The sequence below is a fragment of the Symphalangus syndactylus genome, chromosome 13 (assembly GCF_028878055.3).
Source record: "Symphalangus syndactylus isolate Jambi chromosome 13, NHGRI_mSymSyn1-v2.1_pri, whole genome shotgun sequence".
NCBI lineage: Eukaryota > Metazoa > Chordata > Mammalia > Primates > Hylobatidae > Symphalangus > Symphalangus syndactylus.
Window position 1 is genome coordinate 43322949 of NC_072435.2, and position 27519 is coordinate 43350467.

Below are 27519 nucleotides of genomic sequence, written 5' to 3' on the forward strand. Positions count from 1 at the left end.
TACTAAAAATACAAAAAATTAGCCGGGCGTGGTGGCGGGCGCCTGTAGTCCCAGCTACTAGGAGAGGCTGAGGCAGGAGAATGGCGTGAACCCGGGAGGCAGAGCTTGCAGTGAGCCGAGATTGCGCCACTGCACTCCAGCCTGGGCGACAGAGCGAGACTCCGTCTCAAAAAAAAAAAAAAAAAAAAAAAAAGAAACTGAATGAGGAGGCCAGGCACGGTGGCTCACGCCTGTAATGCCAGCACTTTGGGAGGCTGAGACGGGTGGATCACTTGAGGTCAGGAGTTGGAGACCAACCAGGCCAACATGGTGAAACCCCATCTCTACTAAAAATACAAAAATTAGTTGGGCATGATGGCATACACCTATAATCCCAGCCACTCAGGAGAATGAGGCAGGAGAATCGCTTGAACTCGGGAGGTGGAGGTTGCAGTGAGCTGAGATCATGCCAATGCACTCCAGCCTCAGTGACAGAGGGAGACTCCGTCTCAAAGAAAAAAGCCTCTAGGGCAGGATCCTTCCTGCCTTTTCTGGCTTTGGGGGCTCCAGGTGTTCCTTGGCTTATGGCTACATCACTCTAATCTCTGTCTCTATCAGTACTTGGCCTTCCCCTCAGTGTCTGTGTCTTCTGTCTCCTGTCCCTTAAAAGTACACATGGCTGAATGGATGCAGTGGGTCACGCCTGTAATCCCAACACTGCGAGGCCAAGGTGGGATGATCACTTGAAGCCAGGAGTTCAAGACCAGCCTGGGCAGTATGGCAAAACCTAGTCTCTACAAAAAAATTTCAAAAATTAGCCAGGCAGGGTGGTGCGTGCCTGTAGTTCCAGCTACTCAGGAGGCTGAAACAGGAGGATCCCTTGAGGCCAAGAGTTCAAGCCTGCAGTAAACTGTGATCATACCACTGCACTCCAGCCTGGGCAAGAGAATGAGACTCTGTCTCTAAAAAAACTTTTTTTAACTTAAAAAGATAATGAGCTAGGCGCATGGCTTGTACCTATAATCCCAACAACTCAGGAGGCTGAGGTGGGAGGATCGTGCTCGTGAGGCCAGGAGTTTGAGGCTGTGGTGAGCTATGATCACACCACTGCACTCCAGACTGTGTGACAGAGTCACACCCCAACTGGAACAAAAAAGAAAAGAAAATGGAGTCCCCCTGTGGCTTCTGTTTGGTATCCTTTTTTCGTCACATAACTCCCCTGCCAGTACAAAGAAAGGGCTATTGCTCTTTATAAGATGATCCTTTTTTTTTTTGAGACGGAATCTCGCTCTGTTGCCCAGTCTGGCCGTCTGGAGTGTAATGGCGCAGTCTCAGCTCACTGCAACCTCCACCTCTCAGGCTCAAGCGATTCTCCTGCCTCAGCCTCCCAAGTAGCTAGGACTACAGGTGTGCATCACCATGCCCAGCTAACTTTCTTTTTTCTTGTATTTCTGGTACAGAAGGGGTTTCGCTGTGTTGCCCAGCCTGGTCTCAAACTCCTGGGCTCAGCTGATCCACCCACCTCAGCCTGCCAAAGTGCTGAGATTACACAGGCGTGAGCCACCATACCCAGCCAGATCCGTTTTTGTTTTTGTTTTGAGACAGAGTCTCACTCTGTCACCCAGGCTGGAGTGCAATGGCGCGATCTCAGCTCACTGCAACCTGCAACCTCCACCTCCTGGGTTCAAGCAATTCTCCTGCCTCAACCTCCCAAGTAGCTGGGACTACAGGAACCCACCATCACACCCTGCTATTTTTTTGTATTTGTAATAGAGACAGGGTTTTTCCATGTTGGCCAGGCTTGCCTCGAACTCCTGACATCAGATGATCCACCCGCCTGGATCTCCCAAAGTGCTGGGATTACAGGCATGAGCCACCATGCCAGGCCAGATCCTTTTTTGAGTCAGGCAATGATAGAGCATTTGCCACGTGTCCAGTCACAGGGAGGCTGGGCCTCACGTCCATTTTCATTTCAGACTTAAAAGAAGCCACGTACTTTCTCCTGCAGATCCACGTTTAAGAGGCTTTTTCTGCATAAAACCAAGGATAAAAAATACAGCCTGGAGGGTGCGGAGGAGCTGGAGAATGCAGTGTCTGGGCAAGCGGTGCTGGAAGCCACCACCATGAAGAAGGGTCTGGAAGGTTGGTCGCCTGCAGCCTCAGGGACAGACAGCAGAGCCACCAGTGCCCCTGGGGACATTCACTGTCCCCAAATGGGGCCTTGAGTTGGCTGTGGGCCAAGCCCTAGGCACAGAGCCAGGGGTTTCTGGCCCTGGATAAAGGCATGCCATAGGAGGTCCCCTGCATTCTCCCCCTGAACCCACCCTCACCGGCTGCTTCCTGTCCCCCCTCAGCCCCCTCCGGACAGCAGCAACGCCATGCCGCAGGTGAGAAGCGCACCAAGGAACCAGGAGGCAAAGGGAAGAAGAACCGAAATGTCAAGATTGGGAAGATCACAGTGTCAGAGAAGTGGCGGGAATCGTTCCGCCAGATCACCAATGCTAATGAACTCAAGTACCTGGATGAGTTCCTGCTCAACAAGGTGGGATCACTAGGCGAGAGCCAGAGGCATGAGGCCCGGTCCCCAGGGGAACCATCACAGCCAGGCAGTGTTTTCTGAAACACACACCACAGGGTTTAGCAGGTCAAGAATACAAAGTCCAGGCTCAGGCCGGGGACAGTGGTTCATGTTTGCCATCCCAGCACTCTGGGAGGCTGAGGCAGGAGAATCACTTGGGCCCAGCAGTTCAAAACCAGCCTGGGCAACAGAGAGACCCCATCTCTACAAAAAGTTTAACTATTAGCTGGTGCAGTGGTGCACACCTGTAGTCCCAGCTCCTTGGGGAGCTGAGGCAGGAAGATCGCTTGAGCCCAAGAGGTCGAGGCACCACGAGCCATGATCACAGCACTGCACTCCAGCCTGGGTGACAGAGCAAGACCCTGGCTCAAAAAAAATAATAATGCATATTTGGTCTCAAAGCAAAGATTGATGAAGCACTGTGTGCAACAGAAGTGGAGGCAAACAAGCTCAGGAGGATTATACCCCACGGGGGTGGGGGTTTGGCAATCCTGCAGCAGATAGAGCTACATTTGGGAGCTGCACAGCGGGCACAGGGGGCCGATGGGGACACAGAAGGATCAGGAAACCCTGCTAGGAGTAGAGGCATCTTGAAATGATCAGGCCATTCCAGTCATCCCCATCCTAAGGTATGGCTGGGCATTGAGCCCCTTTGTGGGGCAGCAGGAAGGGCCTCACCTGACCTGTAGCTCTCATCTAGGGGGGATTCTGTCCTCCAGGGAACACTGGCAATGTCTGGGGACATTGGGGTTATCACAGCCTCAGGGGAAGGCGCTGTTGGCATCTGGTGGGTGGAGGCCAGGGATACTGCTTAACCTGCTGTGGTGCACAGGATAGGCCCCACTGTGGAGAGTAGTCCTGCCCTAAATGTCAGTGGCTTTAACTCTGGGTTGACAAGATGAGAGACCAGGCTTGGCCAGAGGGACTGGATTTTATCCCGAGAGCCTAGGGGATGACTTAAGAGAGGATAGAAGTGACCCCTTGGGCACCTCCTCGGGTGCGCAGGTCCCCAGGCCTGAGGTACGCAGGGTCAGCTTCTCTCCCCTTCCAGATAAATGACCTCCGTTCCCAGAAGACACCCATCGAGAGCTTGTTTATCGAAGCCACCGAGAAGTTCAGAAGCAACATCAAAACGATGTACTCCGTCCCGGTATGTGGCGGCCCGGCCTTCAGCCTTTCCCATACCCTGCTCAGACCTGTCATTCCCATCCGCCCCTTGCCCAGGCCTGCAGGGTGATGCCTAGCATTCCCACAGAATGGGAAGATCCACGTGGGCTACAAGGATCTGATGGAGAACTACCAGATCGTCGTCAGCAACCTGGCCACTGAGCGCGGCCAGAAGGACACCAACCTGGTCCTCAACCTGTTCCAGTCACTGCTAGATGAGTTCACCCGTGGCTACACCAAGAACGACTTCGAGCCAGTGAAGGTGGGCAGCCCAGCACGCCACGCCCTCCTGTGACATGCCACGCCTACCCATGCCTTGCCATGATCACTTACACCAAGCTCACCTGATATGCCATGCCCACCCATGCCTTGCCACCCTTACCATGCTTATGCCATGCCCACCCATGCCTTGCCACCCTTACCATGCTTATGCCATGCCCACCCATGCCTTGCCACCCTTACCATGCTTATGCCATGCCCACCCATGCCTTGCCACCCTTACCATGCTTATGCCACGCCCACCGTGCCATGCCATGCCCATACCACGCCCACCGTGCCATGCCCTGATCACTTACACCATGCTCACCTGTGCCTTGCCATGATCACTTATGCCACATTCACCTGACATGCCACGCCCACCCATGCCATGCCACGCCTATGACATGCAACATGCCATGCCTACCCATCCCTTGCCATGATTACATGCCACGCCCACCTATACCATGCCATGCCCATTTGTGCCACACCTACCTCCTCGTGGGCAGCCCTGCACCCTCCCCAACAGAGCCTCACTTCTGGGTCTCGGGTGTCTGAATGGGGGGCGTTAGGGACAATGATGCCACTCCAGGTGAGGGAGGGTTCAGGGTACCCAGACGCCTGGGTTATGGGGTGCCAGGGGTGGGTTGGGGCTCTTCCCAGGGGGTCCCCGCCAACCTCCTCCTTGTGTTCCTCACAGCAGAGCAAAGCTCAGAAGAAGAAGCGGAAGCAGGAGCGCGCTGTGAGTAGGCTGCACGTAGACGAGAGTCCGAGCAGGCGAACGTTGGCAGGAGCATGCACGTGTGTGTCAGTGTCAATGTGTGCATGGGCCCATCTGCACGCGTATGTGTGCATGGATACGTGTGAGTGTGTTTTTCCCCCAGCACATATGGAGCCGTAGTCTTGAATAAGCAGACCCACCCCTGAGATCTTGTGGGCCGTCATCCACCAGTGGCTGGGGAGGGCTCCCTTCCCCTTCCCTCACCCAGCACCCTCCTCTGGCCTCACAGGTCCAGGAGCACAATGGGCACGTGTTCGCCAGCTACCAGGTTAGCATCCCGCAGTCGTGCGAGCAGTGCCTCTCCTATATCTGGCTCATGGACAAGGCCCTGCTCTGCAGCGGTGAGTGGCTCCCCAACAAGGCCCCAAACCCCTCCACATCCCCCACCACCCCTCACTGCTCAAGAGGTCTTCAGGGCCAGGCAAGGTGGCTCACACCTGTAATCCCAGCACTTTGGGAGGCCAAGGCAGGTGGATAACGAGGTCAGGAGTTCGAGACCAGCCTGGCTAAGATGGAGAAACCTCATCTCTACTAAAAATACAAAAATTATCTGGGCATGGTGGCGGGCACCTGTAATCCCAGCTACTCGGGAGGCTGAGGCAGGAGAATCACTTCAACCTGGGAGGTGAAGGTTGCAGTGAGCTGAGATCGCGCCACTGCACTCTAGCCTGAGCAATGGAGCAAGACTCCATCTCAAAAAAAAAAAAAAGAAAGGTCTTCACCCCAGCCCAGCCACCAGGTCAGATCTTCCTGGACCATTGTCCCAGCCATATCCCACCCCCTCAAACCATCCACCATCACCCGAGGGGCAGAGCCCAATTCTCAGCTGGCCCCAAGGTCCCCAGTAGCCAGCGCCCACCCACATCTGCAGCCTCCTCTCCTCATGGGCCCTGCCTCTCTGTCTCTGCACACGCTGCTCCACCGCCTGAACCATCGGCCCCTCCTTCCCGAGGCTCCTCACGGTCCCTCCCCTGTAGGCCAGACTGAGCCCCAGGGGACCCTAAGAGACAGGGCCCAAGAATGACCCAGCCGATCCATGGTCACACAGCTTTGATGTGGCCAAGCCAGGACCCAAGCCCAGGCAGCCTCCAGAGGCCCAGCAGGGTCAGGAGGGCCTCTCCCATATGTGTTTTTCTGCCAGAACCAGTCGGGCCAGGGTCTTTTCAGCCCAGAAAGCAGCCCCACCACCCCACATCTGTCCAACAGTCAGTTGTCATGGTCCTGAGATAAGGATGCGGGACCCAGGCCCATCCCCTCACCTGATTCCATCCTTGCCGGGTGCCAGACACTCTCTTCTTTAACGTAACCAGTGTACCCTCTCCAAGGCGTCAGCTGGGTGGCCTGGGATTCAGTGTGGTTGGAAGAAGGAAAAGCAGCATTGTCTTTGCCCCGTGACATCCTCATCCCAAGTCCCCAAGGCCACCTCCTGGTGGGACCTTTAGACCTTTAGTTCTGCCAGTAGGTGGCCTTGGGGACTTGGGGCAAGGATGTCACAGGTCCCCACAAACACCTGCTCATGGTTCCGCTAGCCAGGCTGGGTCTGAGGCCACGAATGGCCACCTTGGAGCTATGAAGCTTGCCCACACGGCCTCCTCTCTCAGGAGTCAGGGCACAGGTGCTTGCAGTGTGGGTTTAGAAGTCGGCAGGCCAGGCGGCTCATACCTGTAATCCCAGCACTTTGGGAGGCTGGGACGGGAGGGTCGCTTGAACTCAGGAGTTCTAAATCAATCTGGGCAACATGGCAAGACCCTATCTATACAAAAAAATACAGAAATTAGCCAGGCATGGTGGTGCACGCCTGTAGTCCCAGCTACTTGGGAGGATCACCTGGGCCTGGGAGGTCAAGGCTCCAGTGAGCTATGATAGTGCCACTGCACTCTAGCCTGGGAGACAGAGTGAGACTGGGAGACAGAGTGAGACCCTGTCTCAAGAAAAAAAGGAAACCAAAAAGAAGGCAATCCAGGCCGGGTGCGGTGGCTCACGCCTGTAATCCCAACACTTTGGGAGGCCGAGGTGGGCAGATCACCTGAGGTCGGTAGTTCGAGACCAGCCTGACCAGCATGGAGAAACCCTGTCACTACTAAAAATACAAAATTAGCCGGGCTTGGTGGCACACGCCTGTAATCCCAGCTACTCAGGAGGCTGAGGCAGGAGAATGACTTGAACCCGGGAGGCGGAGGTTGCAGTGAGCCGAGATCACTCCATGGCACTCCAGCCTGAGAACAAGAGTGAGATTCCATCTCAAAAAAAAAGAAGGCAGTTGGCGGCCCCCGGCCAGCTGGGATGGGTGGCTGCAGGAATCTGAGGTCCCCAGCACCCTCTGTGACTCCCACCCTGTGGACTTCCTAGTGTGCAAGATGACCTGCCACAAGAAGTGTGTGCACAAGATTCAGACCCACTGCTACTACACCTACGGGAGGAAGGTGAGTGCACAAGGCCTGGAACTTTGTAGAATGACACGCCACTCACGGCCAGGTGCACCGGGAGGTGGTGCTTGATGTGAGGGCCAAGCGAAGCATTGAGCAGCCAGCAGGGGGCGGCTGTGGCCTCTGGTTCTGCAGAACACACCATTGTCTCTGGTTCTGTCCAAACCCCTTGAGGCCCCCAGGCAGGGCCCAGGCCTGTGTGTGTGTCTCAGCTCCCCCAGCCCTGCTCATCCTTGCTCCTGAGACAGTCCTGAGCCATGCAGAGGGAGGCCCCCCAACTCTATGCATAAGGTTGGGGTCCTGGGTGCTGGGAGTGCAACAAGAGTCAGGGTCTACTTCTGTGAGGCGGCTGTGGGGGCCAGGTTATAGCTCTCTCCCCACGAAGGATCACCCATGCCTTGGGTAGCCTACAAAGGAAGCCCCTGCCCAGTGGCTGCCATACTGGCCTTGACCTCTGCAGCCCCACACCCCCAACAACCATGCAGAAGGAGACAGGGAGGGACAGAACAGCAGAGGAAGCCCTGAGGGCCTTGTGCGGGACCAGGAGGGAGAGGCCCCCAGAGACAGCTGGAGAGAAAGACAGCCAGGCCGAGACCTGACCCCCCGACCCCGGCACTGCAGGGCGAGCCAGGCGCTGAGCCGGGCCACTTCGGGGTGTGCGTGGACAGCCTGACCAGCGACAAGGCCTCGGTGCCCATCGTGCTGGAGAAGCTCCTGGAACACGTGGAGATGCACGGCCTGTACACCGAGGGCCTCTACCGCAAGTCGGGTGCTGCCAACCGCACTCGGGAGCTCCGGCAGGCACTGCAGACAGGTGGGCCCTGAGGGCAGGTGGGCGTGGTGCCAGGCCCTAGGTGCAGCCGTCCCGCCAGTGCACCGCTCACCAGTCCCACCCCACCCGCCCCACAGACCCCGCAGCAGTCAAGCTGGAGAACTTCCCCATCCACGCCATCACAGGGGTGCTGAAGCAGTGGCTGCGGGAGCTGCCCGAGCCCCTCATGACCTTCGCACAGTACGGCGACTTCCTCCGAGCCGTCGGTGAGCTCCATGGCAGTGAGGGCGGCAGCAGGCAGCCACAGCTGGGGTACAGCGCTTGCTGTGACCAGCCCAGGAGGCAGGACCACCCGGTTCACAAACTGAGAAACTGAGGCCCGAAGCAGTCGGCCCAGCCAAACTGGGTCCCCAGTTTGGGGTGGGGCCAGGACACCTCTGTAGCTATCCATTCTTGCCTGGGCACCACAGGGTGGATGGCACCCGTGCATCTCAGGTCGTGTTGGTGGGGACAACAGGCACCTTGGGGACCCTTGGGAGCTGACGCCCTCAAACCCCACTGCCTGCAGAGCTGCCGGAGAAGCAGGAGCAGCTGGCTGCCATCTATGCCGTCCTGGAGCACCTTCCAGAAGCCAACCACAACTCCCTGGAGAGACTCATCTTCCACCTCGTCAAGCAAGTGCCTCCCCACCTGCCCTCTGTGGGGTTAGGGTTGCACTGGGAACCCCCGAGGCAGCATTTCCCAGGAGGACCCGAGCTGGCGTTCTGTGGTGGTTTCAAACCAGGATGCAGACCACTGTTGGGGTTCTGGGAGGGGGCCAGGCTGCTGGGCCGCCCGGGTCCCTTGAGGTGCCTCTCTGTGCTGCGGAAGCATCTCCTGGTGCTGGGCTGCGGCACTGCTTTCCCCACAGCCACCCCAGGGCTCAGAAGTTCAGTCTCGGGGCTCCCTGGGACCTCCCTCCCTCGGCCGTAGCCATCCTCTAACTGCCAGTGGCTGTGCAGGGTGGCCCTGCTCGAGGATGTCAACCGCATGTCGCCTGGGGCGCTGGCCATTATCTTCGCACCCTGCCTCCTGCGCTGCCCCGACAACTCGGACCCACTGACCAGCATGAAGGACGTCCTCAAGATCACCACGTGAGTGCCCACCCTGTCCCGGAGGCATGCTCAGGGCAGCCTCACCCAGGACGCCACGACAGCTCCATCCATCCCTGTGTAAATAAATGTGTAAGAAAAGTCCAGAGCCGAGTCCAGCGGTTCACACCTGTAATCCCAGCTACTTTGGGAGGTCAAGGCAAGAGGATCACTTGAGGCCAGGAGTTCGAGACCAGCCCAGGCAACATAGCAAGACCCTACAAAAAATTTGAAATTTTAAATTTTTATTTAAATATAAAAATTTAAATTTTCAAATTTAAATTTCCAAATTCAATTTTTTATTTAAATATAAAAATTAAATTTTTATCCCTACAAAAAATTTAAAAATTAGGCCGGGTGTGGTGGCTCACGCCTGTAATCCCAGCACTTTGGGAGGGCGAGGTGGGTGGATCACTTGAAGCCAGGAGTTTGAGACCAGCCTAGCCAACATGGTGAAACCCCATCTCTGTTAAAAATACAAAAATTGGCCGGGCGCGGTGGCTCACGCTTGTAATCCCAGCACTTTGGGAGGCCGAGGCGGGTGGATCACGAGGTCAGGAGATCGAGACCACGGTGAGACCACGGTGAGACCACGGTGAAACCCCGTCTCTACCAAAAATACAAAAAAATTAGCCGGGCGTGGTGGCGGGCGCCTCTAGTCCCAGCTACTCGGAGAGGCTGAGGCAGGAGAATGGCGTGAACCCGGGAGGCGGAGCTTGCAGTGATCCGAGATTGCATCACTGTACTCCAGCCTGGGTGACAGAGCGAGACTCCGTCTCAAAAAAAAAAAAAAAAAAAAAAATTAGGCTGGACGAGGTGGCTCATGCCAGTAATCCAGCACTTTGGAAGACCGAGACGGGCGGATCACCTGAGGTCGGGAGTTCGAGACCAGCCTGATCAACATGGAGAAATCCTGTCTCTACTAAAAGTACAAAATTAGCCAGGCGTGGTGGCGCATGCCTGTAATCCCAGCTACTTGGGAGGCTGAGGCAGGAGAATCACTTGAATCCAGGAGGCAGAGGTTGCGGTGAGCCAAGATCACACCATTGCACTCCAGCCTGGGCAACAAAAGCGAAACTCCATCTCAAAAAAAAAAAAAAAAGAAAGAAAAAATACAAAAATTAGCCAGGCCTGGTGGCATGTGCCTATAATGCCAGCTACTGGGAGGCGGAGGCTACATTGAGCTGAGATCGCACCACTGCACTCCAGCTGGGCAACAGAGTGAGACTCCGTCTCAAAAAGAAAATTTTAAAAATAAAATATATATATAAACTAGCCAGGTGTGGTGGCAGGCGCCTGTAATCCCAGCTACTTGGGAGGCTGAGGCAGGATAATTGCTTGAACCCAGGAGGTGGAGGTTGCAGCGAGCTGAGATCTCACCACTGCACTCCAGCCTGGGTGACAGAGCGAGACTCCGTATCAAAAAAAAAAAAAAAAAAAAAAGAGCAACTATCCAGATGGCAGTGGCCCCAGCAGTTGTGTCTTTTTAAATGTGCTTTAATGAGCACACCCCATTGTACTAAAACAGAACTTTTTTTTTTTTTGAGACGGAGTCTTGCTCTGTCGCCCAGGCTGGAGTGCAGTGGCACGATCTCGGCTCACTGCAAGCTGTGCCTCCCGGGTTCACACCATTCTCCTGCCTCAGCCTCCCAAGTAGCTGGGACTACAGGCACCCGCCACCACGCCCGGCTAATTTTTTGTGTTTTTAGTAGAGACGGGGTTTCACTATGTTAGCCAGGATGTTCTCCATCTCCTGACCTCGTGATCCGCCCACCTCGGCCTCCCAAAGTGCTGGGATTACAGGCATGAGCCACCACGCCCAGCCTAAAACAGAACTTCTAACAAAGGCTGGATGACAGGCGAATGGTAGTGGATTCCACTCTTTGCTACAAAGCGTCCTGTCACGGGAGGATAAGGAACAAGAAGCAGCCCCTGCAGGTCGCACCACGGAGCTCACCCAAGCTGAGTCCCTCTGGTACTGACCACTCAGGGCTGAGTCCCTCTGGCACTGAACACTCCAGGCTGAGTTCCTCTGGTACTGATCACTCCAGCCTGAGTCCCTCTGGTACTGACCACTCAGGGCTGAGTCCCTCTGGTACTGATCACTCCGGCCTGAGTCCCTCTGGTACTGACCACTCCAAGCTGAGTCCCTCTGGTACTGACCACTCCAAGCTGAGTCCCTCTGGTTCTGACCACTCCAAGCTGAGTCCCTTCGTACTAACCACTCCAGGCTGAGTTCCTCCCGATAATGACCACTCCAAGCTGAGTCCCTCTGATACTGACCACTCCGAGCTGAGACCCTCTGATACTGACAACACCAGGCTGGCCTTGACCACCAAGTGGGCATACTGTGGGTCAGCACATGTCTGGAGCCCCTGGGGCCATCTGCCTGCTGCCCCTGGGACAAACTGCCCAGCAGCTTGGACTTCTCTGCGAGGCAGGATAATTCCCACCCTGCTGGTGACTAAGGGGTTCAGTTCACTCTGACCCTCCTTCAAACAAGGAGGCATGCAGAGACAGGAGACTCAGGCTCAGAGAGGTAGAGTGAGCTGCCGAAGGTCCCACTGCATGGGAGCCGGCACAGCCGTGTCCTGGGCACTGCTTGGTCTCTGAGCCTCAGCCACTGCCCCCCAGGCACCAGCTAGCATCTTCCTGGACCTCAGACGTCCCCGGGGCGGTAACTGAGTCACCTCCTCCCGTGGGCCTTCTCTGTAGGTGCGTGGAGATGCTGATCAAGGAGCAGATGAGGAAATACAAAGTGAAGATGGAGGAGATCAGCCAACTGGAGGCTGCAGAGAGCATCGCCTTCCGCAGGCTTTCGCTCCTGCGACAAAATGCTGTGAGTACCGGTGATCGTGGGGGCGGGGCCTCTTTGGTGGGCGGAGTCTGGTGCTGGGCAAGGCCTTGGGCGTGGCTCTGGTGCTGGGAGGGCTGGTGGGCGGGGTCTTGGTGGGAGGGGCCTTGGGTGGGCAGGACCTCCCATGCCGAGGATGGGACCGGGCAGTGGGTGTGGTCTCGGGTAGGAGGGCGGGGCCTCCCTTCCCAATTCCCTGCCCACTCCTACCACACCCTTGGCCACAACCAGCCTGGCTGGGGCCACCAGGCCCTGCACAGGTAGGGGCAGACTTACTGCCTTGAACAAAAGACGATGGTCCTCGCTCAGCCTCACTCCAATTGTGTTCCTCTAGGTGGGGCCGGTAGGGGGACCAGTTTCCCACTTGCTGGTGGTTCAGGTCATCAGTCCAGCCTTGTCCCTTCTGACCTGGGCCCTACCCACGGAGAAATGTCCCCCTAGCAGAAGAATCAGCCCCACAGTGCAGGGGTGCATTAGTGGGGAACGGGCTCTGGGCTCCTGTGGGAACCAGGGACCCCCTATCTTGGTACCGGTCATTGGATGTATCCCCAGTTCATGCCTGTGTCTGTCTTGGCCTGTGTGGTCACCCTGTGTTCATCTCTCTCCCAGCCATGGCCTCTCAAACTGGGGTTTTCGTCTCCCTATGAGGCGGTCCTGGTATGTACGCGTTCAGTGGGCCCGCGGTGCATGTCTCCCCGTGCAGTGCATGCTGGGGTTCCCTGGGGCCCCGGGCCCCTCGTAGGATAGACGGAGCCTGTCCTAACCTTCCGGAAGTGCATGCTGGGGAGGCCCCTTGCCTGCTGACCTTCTGTGCTCAGGACGACTAATTGGCCACACGACCACCATTCTGTCCCGTGTGATTCCCAGAGAAGTCTCACTAAGAGCCCAGCACACTCACATCAGAACTAACCTCCTGGGATCTGCTCACACCTCCGGCACTAACCTCGCCCACTCGGAGGTGTCAGTGGGACCCCTTGCTTCTTTGTTTCAGAACAAGAGCCCCAAGGCCCGGGACAGCCAGGGGGAGGAGCTGGAGGTGCTGCTAGAGGAGGAGGCAGCCGGCGGCGATGAGGACCGGGAAAAGGAGATTCTCATTGAACGGATCCAGTCCATCAAGGAGGAGAAGCAAGTGGCCCGGTCCCCTCCCTCAGTCCATGTTTAGGGCAAGCTGGAGTGCAGGTTCCACCCCTGGTGGTCCGCTTGGCCTCACCAGGTTTGGTCCTGTCATCCCTAACACTGGGCAAACAACAGTTTGTTTGTTTTTTTTGAGACAGAGTCTCGCTCTGTCGCCCAGCTGGAGTGCATTGGTGCTATCTCGGCTCACTGCAACCTCCACCTCCCGGGTTCAAGCGATTCTCTGCCTCAGCCTCCGAGTAGCTGGGATTACAGGTGTCCACGACCATGCCCTGCTAATTTTGTGTTTTTAGTAGAGACGGGGTTTCACCATGTTGGCCAGGCTGGTCTTGAACTCCTGACCTCAAGTGATCCACCCACCTTGGCTTCCCAAAGTGTTGGGATTACAGGCGTGAACCACTGGGTCTTGCTGTGTCACCCAGGCTGGATTGCAGTGGTGCTATCACGGTTCAAGGCAGCTGCAATCCCCTAGGCTCAAGGGGTCCTCCCACCTCAGCCTCCCCAGTAGCTGGAACCACAGGTGCACACCACCACGCCTGGCTAATTTTTTTACTTTTTGTAGAACAGGGTCCGCCTATGTTGCCCAGGCTGGCTTCAAACTTCTGGGCTCAAGCAATCCTCCTGCTTGGGGTGGGGGGAGGTTGGGGACTTGGAGTTACATCTAGGAGCAGGACAGCCTGCTCTGTTCCGCACTGGCCCGGCACTTTCGGTGGGGTGGCCTTGGACACCGCTACCCTTTTTCCTCCAGGGAGGACATCACCTACCGGCTGCCGGAGCTGGACCCAAGGGGCTCAGACGAGGAGAACCTGGACTCGGAGACGTCGGCCAGCACCGAGAGCCTGCTGGAGGAGCGGGCCGGGCGGGGGGCCTCGGAAGGTCAGTATTAAGGTAGTATCTGCTTTTCTCCTTCCCATCCATCCCAGCAGGCCCCAGGGCGAGGGTCCTCCGGCTGCCGACCCTGAAGCTGCAGTAACCCTGCCATATGTCTCTCAAAAGGGCCCCCTGCGCCTGCTCTCCCTTGCCCCGGCGCGCCCGCCCCGAGCCCCCTCCCCACCGTGGCCGCCCCTCCACGACGAAGGCCGTCGTCCTTCCTAACGGTCAGAGTGAAGACCCCCCGGCGGACCCCCATCATGCCCACGGCCAACATCAAGCTCCCACCAGGCCTGCCCTCCCACCTGCCTTGCTGGGCACCGGGTGCCCGGGAGGCGGCTGCCCCAGTGCGGCGCCGGGAGCCACCTGCCCGCCGCCCGGACCAGATACATTCCGTGTACATCACGCCCGGGGCAGACCTGCCAATGCAGGGCGCCCTGGAGCCCCTAGAAGAGGATGGCCAGCCACCTGGGGCCAAACGGAGATACTCGGACCCCCCAACGTACTGCCTGCCCCCTGCCTCGGGCCAGGCCAATGGCTGAGGAACACAGCTGACAAAGTCTGCATGTCCGAGGACGGCCCCTGCACTGGAGCTGGGCGCCAGAGCTGCAGAGCTAGTGTTCGGCCCTCAGAGAAGGATCCAGAATCAAAAGCTCAAGAGCGACGTGAGGTGTGCACCGGCCCCAAGTGCAGAGTCAAGGCAGGGAGAGGCCGGCTGGAGCCAGACCCCCTCACGCGCAGCCCCCAAATCACGGACGCGCCTGTGGGGAGCACCACATCTCCACCTGCGGCCTCACATCTCCCCACTCCCCTTTTGTACGTTTAACTGTTTCTTTGTACGTGGTTTACGTAACTTTAAACTGTAACAGCCTTAATGGAAGACCAAATGGTTTTTTATATGTGTATGTACAAAGTTTTCTATTAACGCTGCCTGTCTCCCTCATAACCTGGACGTGAGCTGTCAGAGCAGAGGTCACTAGGCCACTGCGCGTCTGAGGCTCAGACCCCTGCTGTGGTTGGCTTGGGGTGGTTAATGGGCTGGGACCCTCCATGAGAGTTTTGGACACTTGGGCCACCTGACCCGTGCCTCTCTGACACGTGTCTCCGGGGGGCAGCCACCTGGCCAATGTACATTTGAGGACGTGCTGGAACCTTCCATGGGGGTCTAGGCTATTGGCTGGAGCCAGGACATGAGTCAGGGGCACCATGGACCTCACGTGTCAGGGAGACTTGAATGCGGCTGTCACTCTTCCGGACGCCAAGGGCTGCAGGAGGCTGCTTTTGGCACTACCCCCCCCCCGCCCGCCGTGTGACAGAACAGGAGCCGGCGACTCAGGACTGCTCACGGGCCAGGAGGGCAACGCCTGAAGTCAGACCTCCCTACAGGTCAACAGGGACAACCTGGGGATCTCTGGAGCAGGGCCCTCCTCTCTCAGGCTTGGCCCACTCCCCCAGACACCTGGACACATGGCTACAAATCTGGGACAAGGGGCCCTCGCACAGCGTGAAATAAAAAGTGCCTGAAAAGTGTGTGCATGGGACGCCTGCTCACGTGGGATCGGGCTTGGAAGAACAGGGCCGGCGGGTGGGGGTCTGCCCTGTGGCCTCAGCCAAGAAGGGTGCAGAATATGGGTGGAACACTGTCCTCAAAGATCTGTCTTGACCCTCCAGCAAACAGGGAGCTCCCAGCAGAGCCTCACTTTGCCAGGAGCGCCTGCTGTCCTGGGAGCCCTCTCTGGCCTCCCTGATTCAGTGCCCGGCCTCTGGAGCCCAAATGTCAGCTGCAGCAGCCACCCATCCAGTGGAGGTGGCCAGTTCCCGGTGGGCCCAGCAAGACAGGAACAGATGGGCTCCCAGGCTGCCATCGGATGGGAGTCGTAGGAACTGGCTGGCTGGTATTGATTGAGGCGCCGTGAAGAACCCAAGTTCAGACTGCACATGCCAGAGGTTGAGGGGCTTCTCCAAGGCCACACAGCTGGGAGGGGCATGGCTGGGATTTAGACTCTGCCCTGCCAGCCTCTAGAGGCCCCTTTGATGGGCCCTGGGTTTGGTCTCCATGGTTTGTTGTGGGTTTTTTTCTTGAAACACGGTCTCTCTCTGTCACCCAGGCTGGAGTGCAGTGGCGCGATCTCGGCCCACTGCAGCCTCCACCTCTCGGGTTCAAGCGATTCTCCTGCCTCAGCCTCCCGAGTAGCTGGGATTACAGGCACACACAACCAAGCCCAGCTAATTTTTGTATTTTTTGATAGAAACGGTTTCACCATGTTGGCCAGGCTGCTCTCCAAACTCCTGACCTCCAGTGATCCACCCCCCTCACCCTCCCAAAGTGCTGGGATTACAGGCGTGAGCCACCGCATCCGACCCTCCATGGTATTTTTCTTTTTTTCTTTTTTCGAGACGGAGTCTTGCTCTGTTGCCCAAGCTGGAGTGCAGTGGCACAATCTCGGCTCGCTGCAACGTCCACCTCCTGGGTTCAAGCGATTCTCCTGCCTCAGCCGCCCAAGTAGCTGGGATTACAGGCATCCACCATCACACCCGGCTAATTTTTGTATTTTTAGTAGAGACGGGGTTTCACCATGTTGGCCAGGCTGGCCTCAAACTCCTGACCTCAGGTGATCCATCTGCCTCAGCCTCCCTAAGTGCTGGGATTACAGGCGTGAGCCACCGCACCCAGCCGTCTATGGTATTTTTCAAGGACATCAGGCCCACTGGTGTAACCAAGGTACAGATGACCTAAGGTGTGGGAAAACATGAAGGCTGCATGCCAGGCCCTGGTTCCTGTGAAGGCCCCACCCTCATCCTGTCACTCCAGAAGAGTGGCACTGCAGGCATGGGGTACTCAGCTTTCAGGTACTGAGGTGGGCTGAGAAGGGGTTCTCTCCTTGGGGGTCTGGGCGTTAGGGGGGACCCAGCCCCACCTTGCTCACTCTCAGGCAGAGCTGCCTCATGTCCCCCTTGAGGCAGGTACTGTCACACTGTCCATTTCCCGGGGTAAGAAACGGATCCAGAAAAGTTAAACTCTCCCAGGGCCGGGGATGGAATCAGAGCTGGAGCTGTGTACCTGGAAGCTCATAACCACAGTACAGATGAGCCCCGCTGAGGTGGGGGAAGCCTTGGATTCCTGAATCCCAGGCTACAGAAATCGGGAAGGGTGTGTGGAGGCGAAATAGCTCCGACTGGTAAGAATCCAGGTAGGAGTGGGGTGCGGGGAGGTACTTTGAGCAGGCAAAACAGAACAAGAGGGCACACTGCACGCGGGTCTGACACCAGAAGACCCCGGTCGTCCTATCATTCCCGAAGGGTTAACATGCTCTCGAGGAAAAGCAAGTGATTCGCCTAAGAATGGGGTGGCGCCTCTCCTATTTTTTTTTAAATAGAGACAGAGTCGCGCTATGTTGCCCAGGCTGGCTTCAAGCAATACTTTCCCACCTCTGCCTCCTAAAATGCTGACATTACAGCCCTGAGCCACCGCGCCCGGCCCAGCGCCCCGCCTCAAAACAAGATATTACAGCCGGGCGCGGTGGCTCACGCTTGTAATCCCAGCACTTTGGGAGGCCGAGGCGGGCGGATCACGAGGTCAGGAGATCGAGACCACGGTGAAACCCCGTCTCTACTAAAAATACAAAAAAATCAGCCGGGCGTGGTGGCGGGCGCCTGTAGTCCCAGCTACTCGGAGAGGCTGAGGCAGGAGAATGGCGTGAACCCGGGAGGCGGAGCTTACAGTGAGCCGAGATGGTGCCACTGCACTCCAGCCTGGGCGACAGAGTGAGACTCCGTCTCAAAAAAAAAAAAAAAAAAAAAAAAAAAAAAAAAAAAATATATATATATATATTACTTCCGCTCCAAACAAAGATGGGCCAGCGAACGTGAGCGGGGGAAACATCCGCCCGGAACGCCACTTGAAGGCACTTCCGCCCTCTCTTAATATGGCGCCGACGGAAGGGGCGGGGTAGGACCGGGCGATAATGGCGGCATCGAGGCTGGAGCTGAACCTGGTGCGGCTGCTATCCCGCTGCGAGGCGATGGCAGCGGAGAAACGGGACCCGGACGAGTGGCGCCTGGAGAAGGTGAGAGGATCTCGCACTGCCGCGTAGAGCCCGACTCCCGGGGGGTGATTCCTAGGGTTGGAAGCCACCTGGCCCGACTCCCCGGCCCCAGTAGCCTCTCGGGCAGCGCCCTTTCCGGTCAGTCCCGCCACGTCTACCTGTAGCTTCCGCCCCGGTCCCTGGGACTCCGCCCCTCCCCCACTGGCCCCGCCTCCTTTACGCTTGACCCCTCCCATTTGTCGGCCCCGCCCCCCCGGTTCCCATCATCAGGACATGGGAAGGACCCCCGGGTGATAATCCACTTTTCCTCCCTAGTACGTGGGAGCCCTGGAGGACATGTTGCAGGCCCTGAAGGTCCACGCGAGGTGAGTGCAGGCGGCCTCAGGGCTTTCACATCAGCACGTGGCTGTTCTACTGGGACATCCCAGTACTGCTGTCCCAGCTGGGACCCTTCCCTGAGCTGGGGACCATGGACAGATTTTGTTTCTCTTCTTCCTGCTTTCCAGCAAACCGGCCTCTGAGGTGATCAATGAATATTCCTGGAAGGTGGATTTTCTGAAGGGGATGCTGCAAGCCGAGAAGCTGGTGAGAAGGGGTGCCCCTGCCCCCTCAGCCCCCATCACCACTCACTTTGGTCCCCAGGACCTGCCCCTCCAGTGACTTATCTTCCCACATTTCTGCAGACCTCCTCCTCAGAGAAAGCACTGGCCAACCAGTTCCTGGCCCCTGGCCGTGTGCCAACCACAGCCAGAGAGCGAGTGCCCGCCACAAAGACGGTCCATCTGCAGTCACGGGCGCGGTACACGAGCGAGATGCGGAGTGAGCTACTAGGCACGGTAGGGCTCCTTTCCTGGTCCCTGGGAATCCCTTGGACAGGAACAGGTGTTTTATGCTTGCAGGCAGACAGAACCACAATACTGTCAGATACAGGAACCCTAAGGGGGTCCAGCAATCTCTTCCCTGGATCATCACACAAAGCTGCCCAACAGAGGGGCATTGTGGCTAAGGCTTTGCTAGATGAATAGGAATTTGGTACAAGGCAAAAATGGAATGTGTCTGGTTAAGCCCCAGAGTTGGCCCAAGAGCAGAGTTTGAGTCCTGGCTTGTAACTTACAAGACACGTAAGTTTCTTCAGCTGTAAAAGAGGATGACAAGTTCCTTTCCAAGCACTTTATGTGGATCAGCTCAATCTTTTAAAATATGAGTTGTTGTAGCCAGACGCAGCGGCTCACGCCTGTAATCCCAGCACATTGGGAGGCCGAGGCGGGCAGATCATTTGAGGTCGGGAGTTAAGACCAGCCTGACCAACATGGAGAAACCCTGTCTTTACTAAAAATACAAAATTAGCTCGGCATGGTGGCTCACGCCTGTAATACCAGCTACTCGGGAGGCTGAGGCAGGAGAATCGCTTGAACCCAGGAGGCAGAGGTTGCGGTGAGCCGAGATCGAGCCATTGCACTCCAGCCTGGGCAATAAGAGCGAAACTCCGTCTCAAAAAAAAATATGAGTTGTCGTTACCAGTTTAAGGTTGAGGAAACTGAGGCTCAGAGGTCATGGGATTTCCCCATGTCCTGACTGAAGGTGAGGAGGTTGAGGTCAGAAGGGACAGGTTTGGGAACACGACAAGGGGGGTGACTTCATGGCATTTACTTTTTTTTTTTTTTTTTTTTGAGATGGAGATTCGCTCTTGTTGCCTAGGCTGGAGTGTGGTGGCGCGATCTCGGCTCACTGCAACCTCTGCCTCCCAGGTTCAAGCGATTCTCCTGCCTCAGCCTCCCAAGTCACTAGGATCACAGGCACCCCCACCACACCTGGCTAATTTTTTGTATTTTTAGTAGAGATGGAGTTTCATTATGTTGGACAAGCTGGTCTCGAACTCCTGACCTCAGGTGATCTGCCCACCTTGGCCTCCCAAAGTGCTGGGAGTGAGCCACTGCACCCAGCCTCATGCCACTTACTTCTTTCCACAGGACTCTGCAGGTGAGTCACCATGAACACAACAGGACTTGAGGGCCAGCTGACTAGGACAAGACATGTATCCTTGCTGCCCCGGGGCCTACGTGCTGAGCCTGACTCCAACAGGAGCATCACCAAATTACGCCTGGAGGAAGAGCCAGGACAGAGGAAATGGCCCCGAGAGGAAACAAAGCTAGGCACAGTGGCTCACACCTGTAATTTCGGAGGCTGAGGCAGGTGGATCACCTGAGGTCAGGAGTTTGAGACCAACCTGGCCAACATGACAAAACCTTGTCTCTACTAAAAATACAAAACTTAGCCAGATGCAGTGCCACATGTCTGCAGTCCCAGCTACTCGGGAAGCTGAGGCAGGAGAATTGCTTGAAGCCAGGAGGTGGAGGTTGCAGTGAGCTGAGATGACACCACTGCACTCCAGCCGGGGCGAAAGAGCAAGACTCAGTCTCAAAAAAAAAAAGCAAAAAAATTAGGCAGGTGTGATGACACACACCTGTAGTCCCAGCATACTTGGGAGGCGGAGGCAGGAAGATGGCTTGAGCCCGGGAGGTGGAGGTTGCAGCGAGCTAAGGTCGCACCAGTGCACTCCAGCCTGGTTGACAGAGAGATGCTCTGTCTCAAAAATAAGCAAATAAATAAATTTCTTAAAGCTAGGCACTCCCAGCCTATGGGACCAAGGCTAGGCTGGAGGGAGGGACCTGGGGTCTGAGGGAACCGAGACAGGAGTAAGGAGACCCTCCTAGAAGAGGGGGTATTCAAGCATGATCAGAAGCCAACGGGGCAGCAGACAAGATGAGGAAACGGCATTCCAAGCAATAGACCCAGCACAGGCAATGGTCAGGATGCCAGAAATGGGAAACCAACACTTGCCTTTTTGCTTGGCCTGTTTTGCTTTCAGAGCCTGAGATGGACGTGAGGAAGAGAACGTGAGTGTCTGCGGCCCTGGGGCAGTAGTGGCAATTGGGCAGTGTGGCAGGGATGGGGTAGCACTGGCCAAACCCTGGACCACTGAGGCACTACCACAAGGATCTTAACCAACCAGAAGCCACTTCTGTGGATGCTCTTCCCAGAAGTCAAAGGCGAGGCACAGTGGCTCATGCCTGTAATCCCAGCACTTTGGGAGGCTGAGGCAGGCAGATCACCTGAGGCCAGGAGTTCAAGACCAGCCTGGCCAACATGGCAAAACCCTGTCTCTACTAAAAATACAAAAAATTAGCAGGGCATGGTGGCACGCGCCTGTAGTCCCAGCTACTCAGGAGGCTGAGTCAGGAGAACCGCTTGAACCTGGGAGATGGAGGTTGCAGTGAGCCAAGATCACGCCATTGCACTCCAGCCTGGGTGACAGAGCAAGATGCTGTCTCAAAAAAAAAAAAAAAGGCCGGGCACGGTGGCTCACGCCTGTAATCCCAACACTTTAGGAGGCCGAGGCAGGCAGATGACAAGGTCAGGGGTTTGAGACCAGCCTGACCAACATGGTGAAACCCCTTCTCTACTAAAAATACAAAAATTATCTGGGCATGGTGGCAAGTGCCTGTAATCCCAGCTACTCAGGAGACTGAGGCAGAAGAATTGCTTGAACCCAGGAGGTGGAGGTTGCAGTGAGCCGAGATCGCGCCACTGCATTCCAGCCTGGGCGACAGAGCAAGACTCTGCCTCAAAAAAAAAAAAAAAAAAAAGAAAGAAAAGGAAATGTGTTGGTTTTCTCCCCTTTCCCACTCCATCTCTCATGCCCTCCTCCCCCCGTGTGTGAGATCAGTGGAGTGGCAGGGTCCCAGCCAGTGAGTGAGAAGCAGTCGGCAGCTGAGCTAGACCTCGTCCTGCAGCGACATCAGAACCTCCAGGAAAAGCTGGCGGAAGAGATGCTAGGACTGGCCCGGAGCCTCAAGACCAATACGCTGGCCGCCCAGAGTGTCATCAAGAAGGACAACCAGGTGTGGGGACTGGGGGAGCTCTCCAGCCTCTGCCCTGGGGCATCAGAGAAGGCTTCCCAGCACAGGAGCATTGTGGCTGGGGCTTTGCAGGATGAATAGGAGTTTTGTAGAAGGCAAAAATGGCATTCCCAGCAGAGGGCACAGTACCAGCAAGCAACAAGAGGTGCAGGCCAGCCCCAGGGAAGTAGAGAGAGGCCATTCTTGGCCCCAGTCCTGTTGACACCTTTTCCACCTCCCCCACAGACCCTGTCACACTCACTGAAAATGGCAGACCAGAACCTGGAGAAGCTGAAGACGGAGTCAGAGCGGCTGGAGCAGCACACGCAGAAGTCAGTCAACTGGCTGCTCTGGGCCATGCTCATTATCGTCTGCTTCATCTTCATCAGCATGATCCTCTTCATTCGAATCATGCCCAAACTCAAATAAAAAACCCGCCCACCTTGTCTGTCTTCCGTCTGTCCCCTGCCCCCTTCTAGCAGTGCCTTTCAGGGTGGGCAATGAGATGGGAGGGTTTTTGGAGGTCCCTGAAGAGCCACAGACAGTGCATGAGCAGGGGAAGAAGAACCTCAGGGCCAGACGTGGGGGCTCACGCCTGGAATCCCAGCACTTTGGGAGGCCAAGGCAGGTGGATCACTTGAGGCCAGGAGTTCAAGACCAGCCTGGCCAACATGGTGAAACCCCGTCTCTACCAAAAAATACAAAAATCAGGCAGGCATGGTGGCGCACGCCTGTAGTCCCAGCTACTTGGGAGGCTTAGGCATGAGAATCGCTTGAACCCAGGAGGTGGAGGTTGCAGTGAGCCGAGATCCCAGTACTGCACTCCAACCTGAGCAACAGAGCGAGACTCCATCGCAAAAAAAAAAAAAGATTCTAAAAAGAAAAAGTCAGGCTTGGCAGGTGGTGACTCATCAAACGCTCCCTCCGCCCATGTTCCTCTGGAGCTTACCCCACAAGGGACGAGGCCCAGCCCCAGGAGGCCCTAGGAGCTGCTGATTGGCAGACTCACAGCCGAACACAATGCCTTCAGCAATGTAAGGCCGGGGTGAGGCCAAAGGGTAGGACGGGGGCTTGGAGGGTCGGGGAGGAGTGGGGCCATGACAGGAGCTCAGCCTGGAGGAGGGGGCATCAACACAAGGTCTTCCCTGGAATTGAAGGCAGTAGTTCAAGGACACAGCTCAGCCACACTGCAGCCTCAGCTCTCGGGACACTACAGATCCCTCACATTACTCGACAAACACACATGGGTCCTGCCCAGCGCTCACTGGAGACCCTGCCCTCCCCAGGTCACAGTCTGATCATTTCAAAGGAGAACTGGGTGGGTACTAGGGTAGGGGTCCTGAAAAGGGTCGTGGAATAGGAATTCTGGGGTCCTGATCCCTGCTCTCACACCAGCTCCAGACAGGGCACAGCCTCTAAGAGCAACTGAGGGGGATCGGTTGGTGAGGGCTTGGAGTGTCTGCCCCATGGCAGCATGATGGCATTGTGGGGACACTTGGAGGTGCCCAATGGAACCCCATCCACGTGGGTGTAAAATCATTAGGTAGGGAATTTTTTTTTTTTTGTATTTTTAGTAGAGATGGGGTTTCACCATGTTGACTGGGCTGGTCTCAAACTCCTGACCTCAAGTGATCCACCCACCTCGGCCTCCCAAAGTGCTGGGATTACAGGCGTGAGCCACCGCGCCCAGCCAGGTAGGGAATTTTTTTTTTTTTTTTTTTTTGAGATGGTCTCGCTCTGTGGCCCAGGCTAGAGTGCGGTAGTGCAATCATAGCTCACTGCAGCCTCGAACTCCTGGCCTCAAGCAGTCCTCCTGCCTTGGCTTCACAAAGTGCTGGGATTACAGGCGTGAGCCACTGTGCTCAGCCCAAGTAGAGATTTTTTAAAGCGCTACTGGCAGCTTTTTAAAAGTAGAACATGGAGCCAGGTGCGGTGGCTCACGCCTATAATCCCAGCACTTCGGGAGGCTGAGGCGGGTGGAACACCTGAGGTCAGGAATTCGAGACCAGTCTGGCCAACATGGTGAAAACTCATCTCTACTAAAAGTATAAAAAATTAGCCGGGCATGGTGGTGGGCACCTGTAATACCAGCTACTTGGGAGGCTGAGGCAGGAGAATTGCTTGAACCCAGGTGGCAGAGGTTGCAGTGAGCCGAGATTGCGCCACTGCACTGCAGCCTGGGCAACAAGAGCGAGACTCCATCTCAAAAAAAAAAAAAAATCACAAGAAGGAGACTTAGCCAGGCATGGTAACTCACACCTGTAATCCTAGCTACTGGGGAGTTTGAGGCAGGAGGACCCCTTGAGCCCAGGGATTGGAGGCTACAGTGAGCAGTGATCATGCCACTGCACTCCAGCCTGGGTGACGGAGTAAGATCCCTACTCAAAAAAAAAAAAAAAAAAAACAACAAAAAAAAAAACGAAGTTTATGCCCGAGACACGGGGATGATTCGTTATTAGAAAGCCACATTGGCCGGGGCACCGTGGCTCACAGCTTGTAATGCCAGCACTGTGGGAGGCCGAGGTGGGAGGACCACTTGAGCTCAGGAGTTTGAGGCCAGTCTGGGCAACATGGTAAAACCCTGTCTCTACAAAAAATACTTCCAGCTGCTTGGGAGGCTAAGACAGGAGAATGGCTTGAGCCCAGGAGTTCGAGGATGCAGTGAGCTGTGATCACACCACTACACTCCTGCCTGGGCAACAGAGCGAGACCCTGTCTCAATCAACAACAACAAAAGCCAGCTACATTAATGCCTCAGAAAACAAAATCACAGATGCTGAAATGACAAATTGTACTGTTTAGCCTCCATTACCCAAAGTCTCCTAATTTAAAAAGAAAGGAAATAGATGGAGATTTTCCTCACTTCACTGAAAAATCTCAAGCCAAAGGGAGCATCGACTTTAATGGGCAAATACTCAAAACTTCTGCCATCAAAATGAGGAATAGGCCAGATGTGGTGGCTAAAGTCACCTGTAACCCCAGCACTTTGGGAGGCCGAGATAGGCAGATCACTTGAGTTCAGGAGTTCGACACTGGCCTGACCAACATGGTGAAACCTGGTCTCTACAAAAATACAAAAATTAGCCAGGCATGGTGGCACACACCTGTAATTCCAGCTACTCAGGAGGCTGAGACAGGAGAATCACTTGAACCCAGGAGGCAGAAGGTGCAGTGAGCCAAGATCGCACCACTACACTCCACGCTGGGTAACAGAATGAGACTCCATCTGAAAAAACAAAAACAAAAAAAACGGGCGGAATGGAATGGGGAAGGATGCCCACAGTCGCCCTGCCTCCATAATGTAACATAGTCTTGAGGTGGTAGTCAGCACAACTAGACGAAAAAAAGAAATGGGGCCAAATATGGTGGTGCACGCCTGTGGTCCCAGATACTCCAAAGGCTGAGGCAGGAGGATTGCTTGAGGCCAGAAGATAGAGACTAGCCTGGGCAACGTAGCAAGACCCTGTCAATAGAATAAATAAAATGCCAGGCATGGTGGCTCATGTCTTTAGTCCCAACTACTTGGGAGGCTGAATCAGGAGGACTGCTTGAGCCTAGGAGTTTAAGACCTGACTGGGCAACACAGCAAGGCCCCATCTCTACCAATAAAAATTTTAAAATTTAAAAATTATCCAGGTGTAGGCCACCTGGTGTGGCTCACCAGGCCATACTGACCAAGATGGTAGAACCCTGTCTCTACTAAAAATACAAAAATTAGCCAGGCATGGTGGCGGGCGCCTGTAATCCCAGCTACTCAAGAGGCTGAGCCAGGAGAATTGCTTGGCCCAGGAGGCAGAGGTAGCAGTGAGCCGAGATCACACCACTGCACTCCAGCCTGGGAGACAGAGCAAGACTCCGTCTAAAAAAAAAAAAAATTATCCAGGTGTGGTGGTGTGCGCCTATAGTTCCCATTATTCAGGAGGCTGAGGCAAATGATCACTTGAGCCCAGGAGTTCAATGCTGCAGTGAGCTATGATCGTGCCACTGCACTCCAGCCTGTGCAGCAGAGTGAGAACCCGTCTGTAAAACAAACAAGAAGAAAGAAAGAAATGAGACTGAAAAATAAGAAATGAGAAGGCAAAATTATTTGCAGATGATATGACCGTATATATGATAGGCCCAAGCAATGTGACTAAAGATATTTCAATAAAAGAATTCCTTAAGCTAGCAAGAGACTTACAGATATTTAAAAATTCATTTCTTGTATACTATATATGTATATAGCTTTAAAATGTATTAAAGCATCCTATTTATAGCAGCAATAAAAAAAGATACACTGCCTGGTTAAACAAATTTTCTTGACATTTGAAGAACTTTTTTTGGAGTCGCCCAGGCTGGAGTGGTACAGCAGCACAATCATGGCTCACTGCAACATCCGCCTCCCAGTTTCAAGTGATCTCCTGCCTCAGCCTCCTGGCTAATTTTTGTATTTTTAGTAGAGATGGGGTTTCACCATGTTGGCCAGGCTGGTCTTGAACTCCTGACCTCAAGTGATCCACCCACCTCGGCCTCCCAGAGTGCTGGGATTACAGGCATAAGCCACCTTGCCCGGCTGACATTTGAAGAACTTCTAAAAATCAACAAGAAAAAACATTTGCAGGATGTAACAGGAAAAGAATTATGAAATAGTCTCTAATTTTTTTCACTCATATAGTAGGCAATATTTCCTTTTTTTTTTCTTTTTTTGAGACAGTGTCTCAACTGTCACCCAGGCTGGAGTGCACTGGCGCAATCTTGGCTCACTGCAACCTCTGCCTCCCAGGTTCAAGCCATTCTCCTGCCTCAGCCTCCCAAGTAGCTGGGATTACAGGCGCCCGCCATCACACCCGGCTAATTTTTTATATTTTTAGTAGAGATGGGGTTTCACTATGTTGGCCAGGCTGGTCTCAAACTCCTGACCTCGTGATCCGCCCGCCTCGGCCTCTCAAAGTGCTAGGATTACAGGCGTGAGCCACTGCGCCTGGCCTTAGTGGGCAATATTTTCAACTTTGAAAGTACAGGTGAGGGGCCAGGCGCGGTGGCTCACGCCTGTAATCCCAGCACTCTGGGAGGCCGAGGCGGGCGGATCACGAGGTCAGGAGTTCGAGACCAGCCTGGCTAACACGGTGAAACCCCGTCTCTACTAAAAAATAGAAAAACTTAGCCGGGCGTGGTGGCGGGCGCCTGTAGTCCCAGCTACTCGGGAGGCTGAGGCAGGAGAATGGTGTGAACCCGGGAGGCGAAGCTTGCAGTGAGCCGAGATCACGCCACTGCACTCCAGCCTAGGAGGCAGAGTGAGACTCCGTCTCAAAAAAAAAAAAAAAAAAAAAAAAACAAGAAAGTACAGGTGAGGGAATCCATTATATCCATTATAATGCCAGTGCTGCTAAGGTTGTGGAAAAACCCCTGTATCTCTTGGAGCATAAGTGGTACAATCTCACTAAGGAGTAACTTGGCAGTATGTTCCAAATGTAAAATACACACATCCCAGACAGGAGGCTGAGGCAGGAGGATCACTTGAGTCCAGGAGTTGGAAAACAGCCTGGACCCGTAAGGACATTTCCTCTCAAAAAAAAAAAAAAAAAATGCCAAGCACGATTATGGGATCACACCTGTAATCCCAGCACTGTGGGAGGCTGAGGCAGGTGG

At 55.3% G+C, this 27519-nt stretch overlaps 2 protein-coding genes across 2 annotated transcripts in view; both read left to right on the top strand.

Annotated features, from left to right (window-relative positions):
* MYO9B (myosin IXB) overlaps positions 1 to 15476 on the top strand; it is a 135537-nt gene extending 120061 nt beyond the window's left edge. The window contains exons 25-40 of the mRNA XM_055239265.2: positions 1988 to 2121; positions 2334 to 2521; positions 3609 to 3707; positions 3813 to 3986; positions 4680 to 4721; positions 4990 to 5101; positions 7110 to 7183; positions 7808 to 8000; positions 8096 to 8224; positions 8527 to 8632; positions 8960 to 9091; positions 11804 to 11927; positions 12552 to 12599; positions 12934 to 13071; positions 13829 to 13952; positions 14073 to 15476. Coding sequence (XP_055095240.1) covers positions 1988 to 2121; positions 2334 to 2521; positions 3609 to 3707; positions 3813 to 3986; positions 4680 to 4721; positions 4990 to 5101; positions 7110 to 7183; positions 7808 to 8000; positions 8096 to 8224; positions 8527 to 8632; positions 8960 to 9091; positions 11804 to 11927; positions 12552 to 12599; positions 12934 to 13071; positions 13829 to 13952; positions 14073 to 14488 — 2233 coding nt within the window. The 3' untranslated portion in view covers positions 14489 to 15476. The remainder of the gene's footprint in view (positions 1 to 1987; positions 2122 to 2333; positions 2522 to 3608; positions 3708 to 3812; positions 3987 to 4679; positions 4722 to 4989; positions 5102 to 7109; positions 7184 to 7807; positions 8001 to 8095; positions 8225 to 8526; positions 8633 to 8959; positions 9092 to 11803; positions 11928 to 12551; positions 12600 to 12933; positions 13072 to 13828; positions 13953 to 14072) is intronic.
* A 2368-nt stretch (positions 15477 to 17844) lies between these two features.
* USE1 (unconventional SNARE in the ER 1) lies at positions 17845 to 22337 on the top strand. The gene is made up of 8 exons (XM_055239336.2): positions 17845 to 18013; positions 18308 to 18357; positions 18499 to 18577; positions 18676 to 18828; positions 19963 to 19972; positions 20862 to 20889; positions 21720 to 21894; positions 22138 to 22337. The coding sequence occupies exons 1-8, from the start codon at positions 17912 to 17914 to the stop codon at positions 22318 to 22320; spliced, it is 780 nt and encodes a 259-aa protein (XP_055095311.1). The 5' UTR covers positions 17845 to 17911; the 3' UTR covers positions 22321 to 22337.
* Positions 22338 to 27519: the final 5182 nt, after the last annotated feature.

What these genes read in the sequence shown, in the direction of transcription:
- USE1 (XM_055239336.2), top strand. Translation starts at nt 17,912, where the DNA reads ATGGCGGCATCGAGGCTGGAGCTGAACCTGGTGCGGCTGCTATCCCGC. An exon ending in GCCCTGAAGGTCCACGCGAG is followed by an intron (nt 18,358 to 18,498) that starts GTGAGTGCAGGC and finishes CCTGCTTTCCAG; the next exon opens with CAAACCGGCCTCTGAGGTGA. An exon ending in TGCTGCAAGCCGAGAAGCTG is followed by an intron (nt 18,578 to 18,675) that starts GTGAGAAGGGGT and finishes ACATTTCTGCAG; the next exon opens with ACCTCCTCCTCAGAGAAAGC.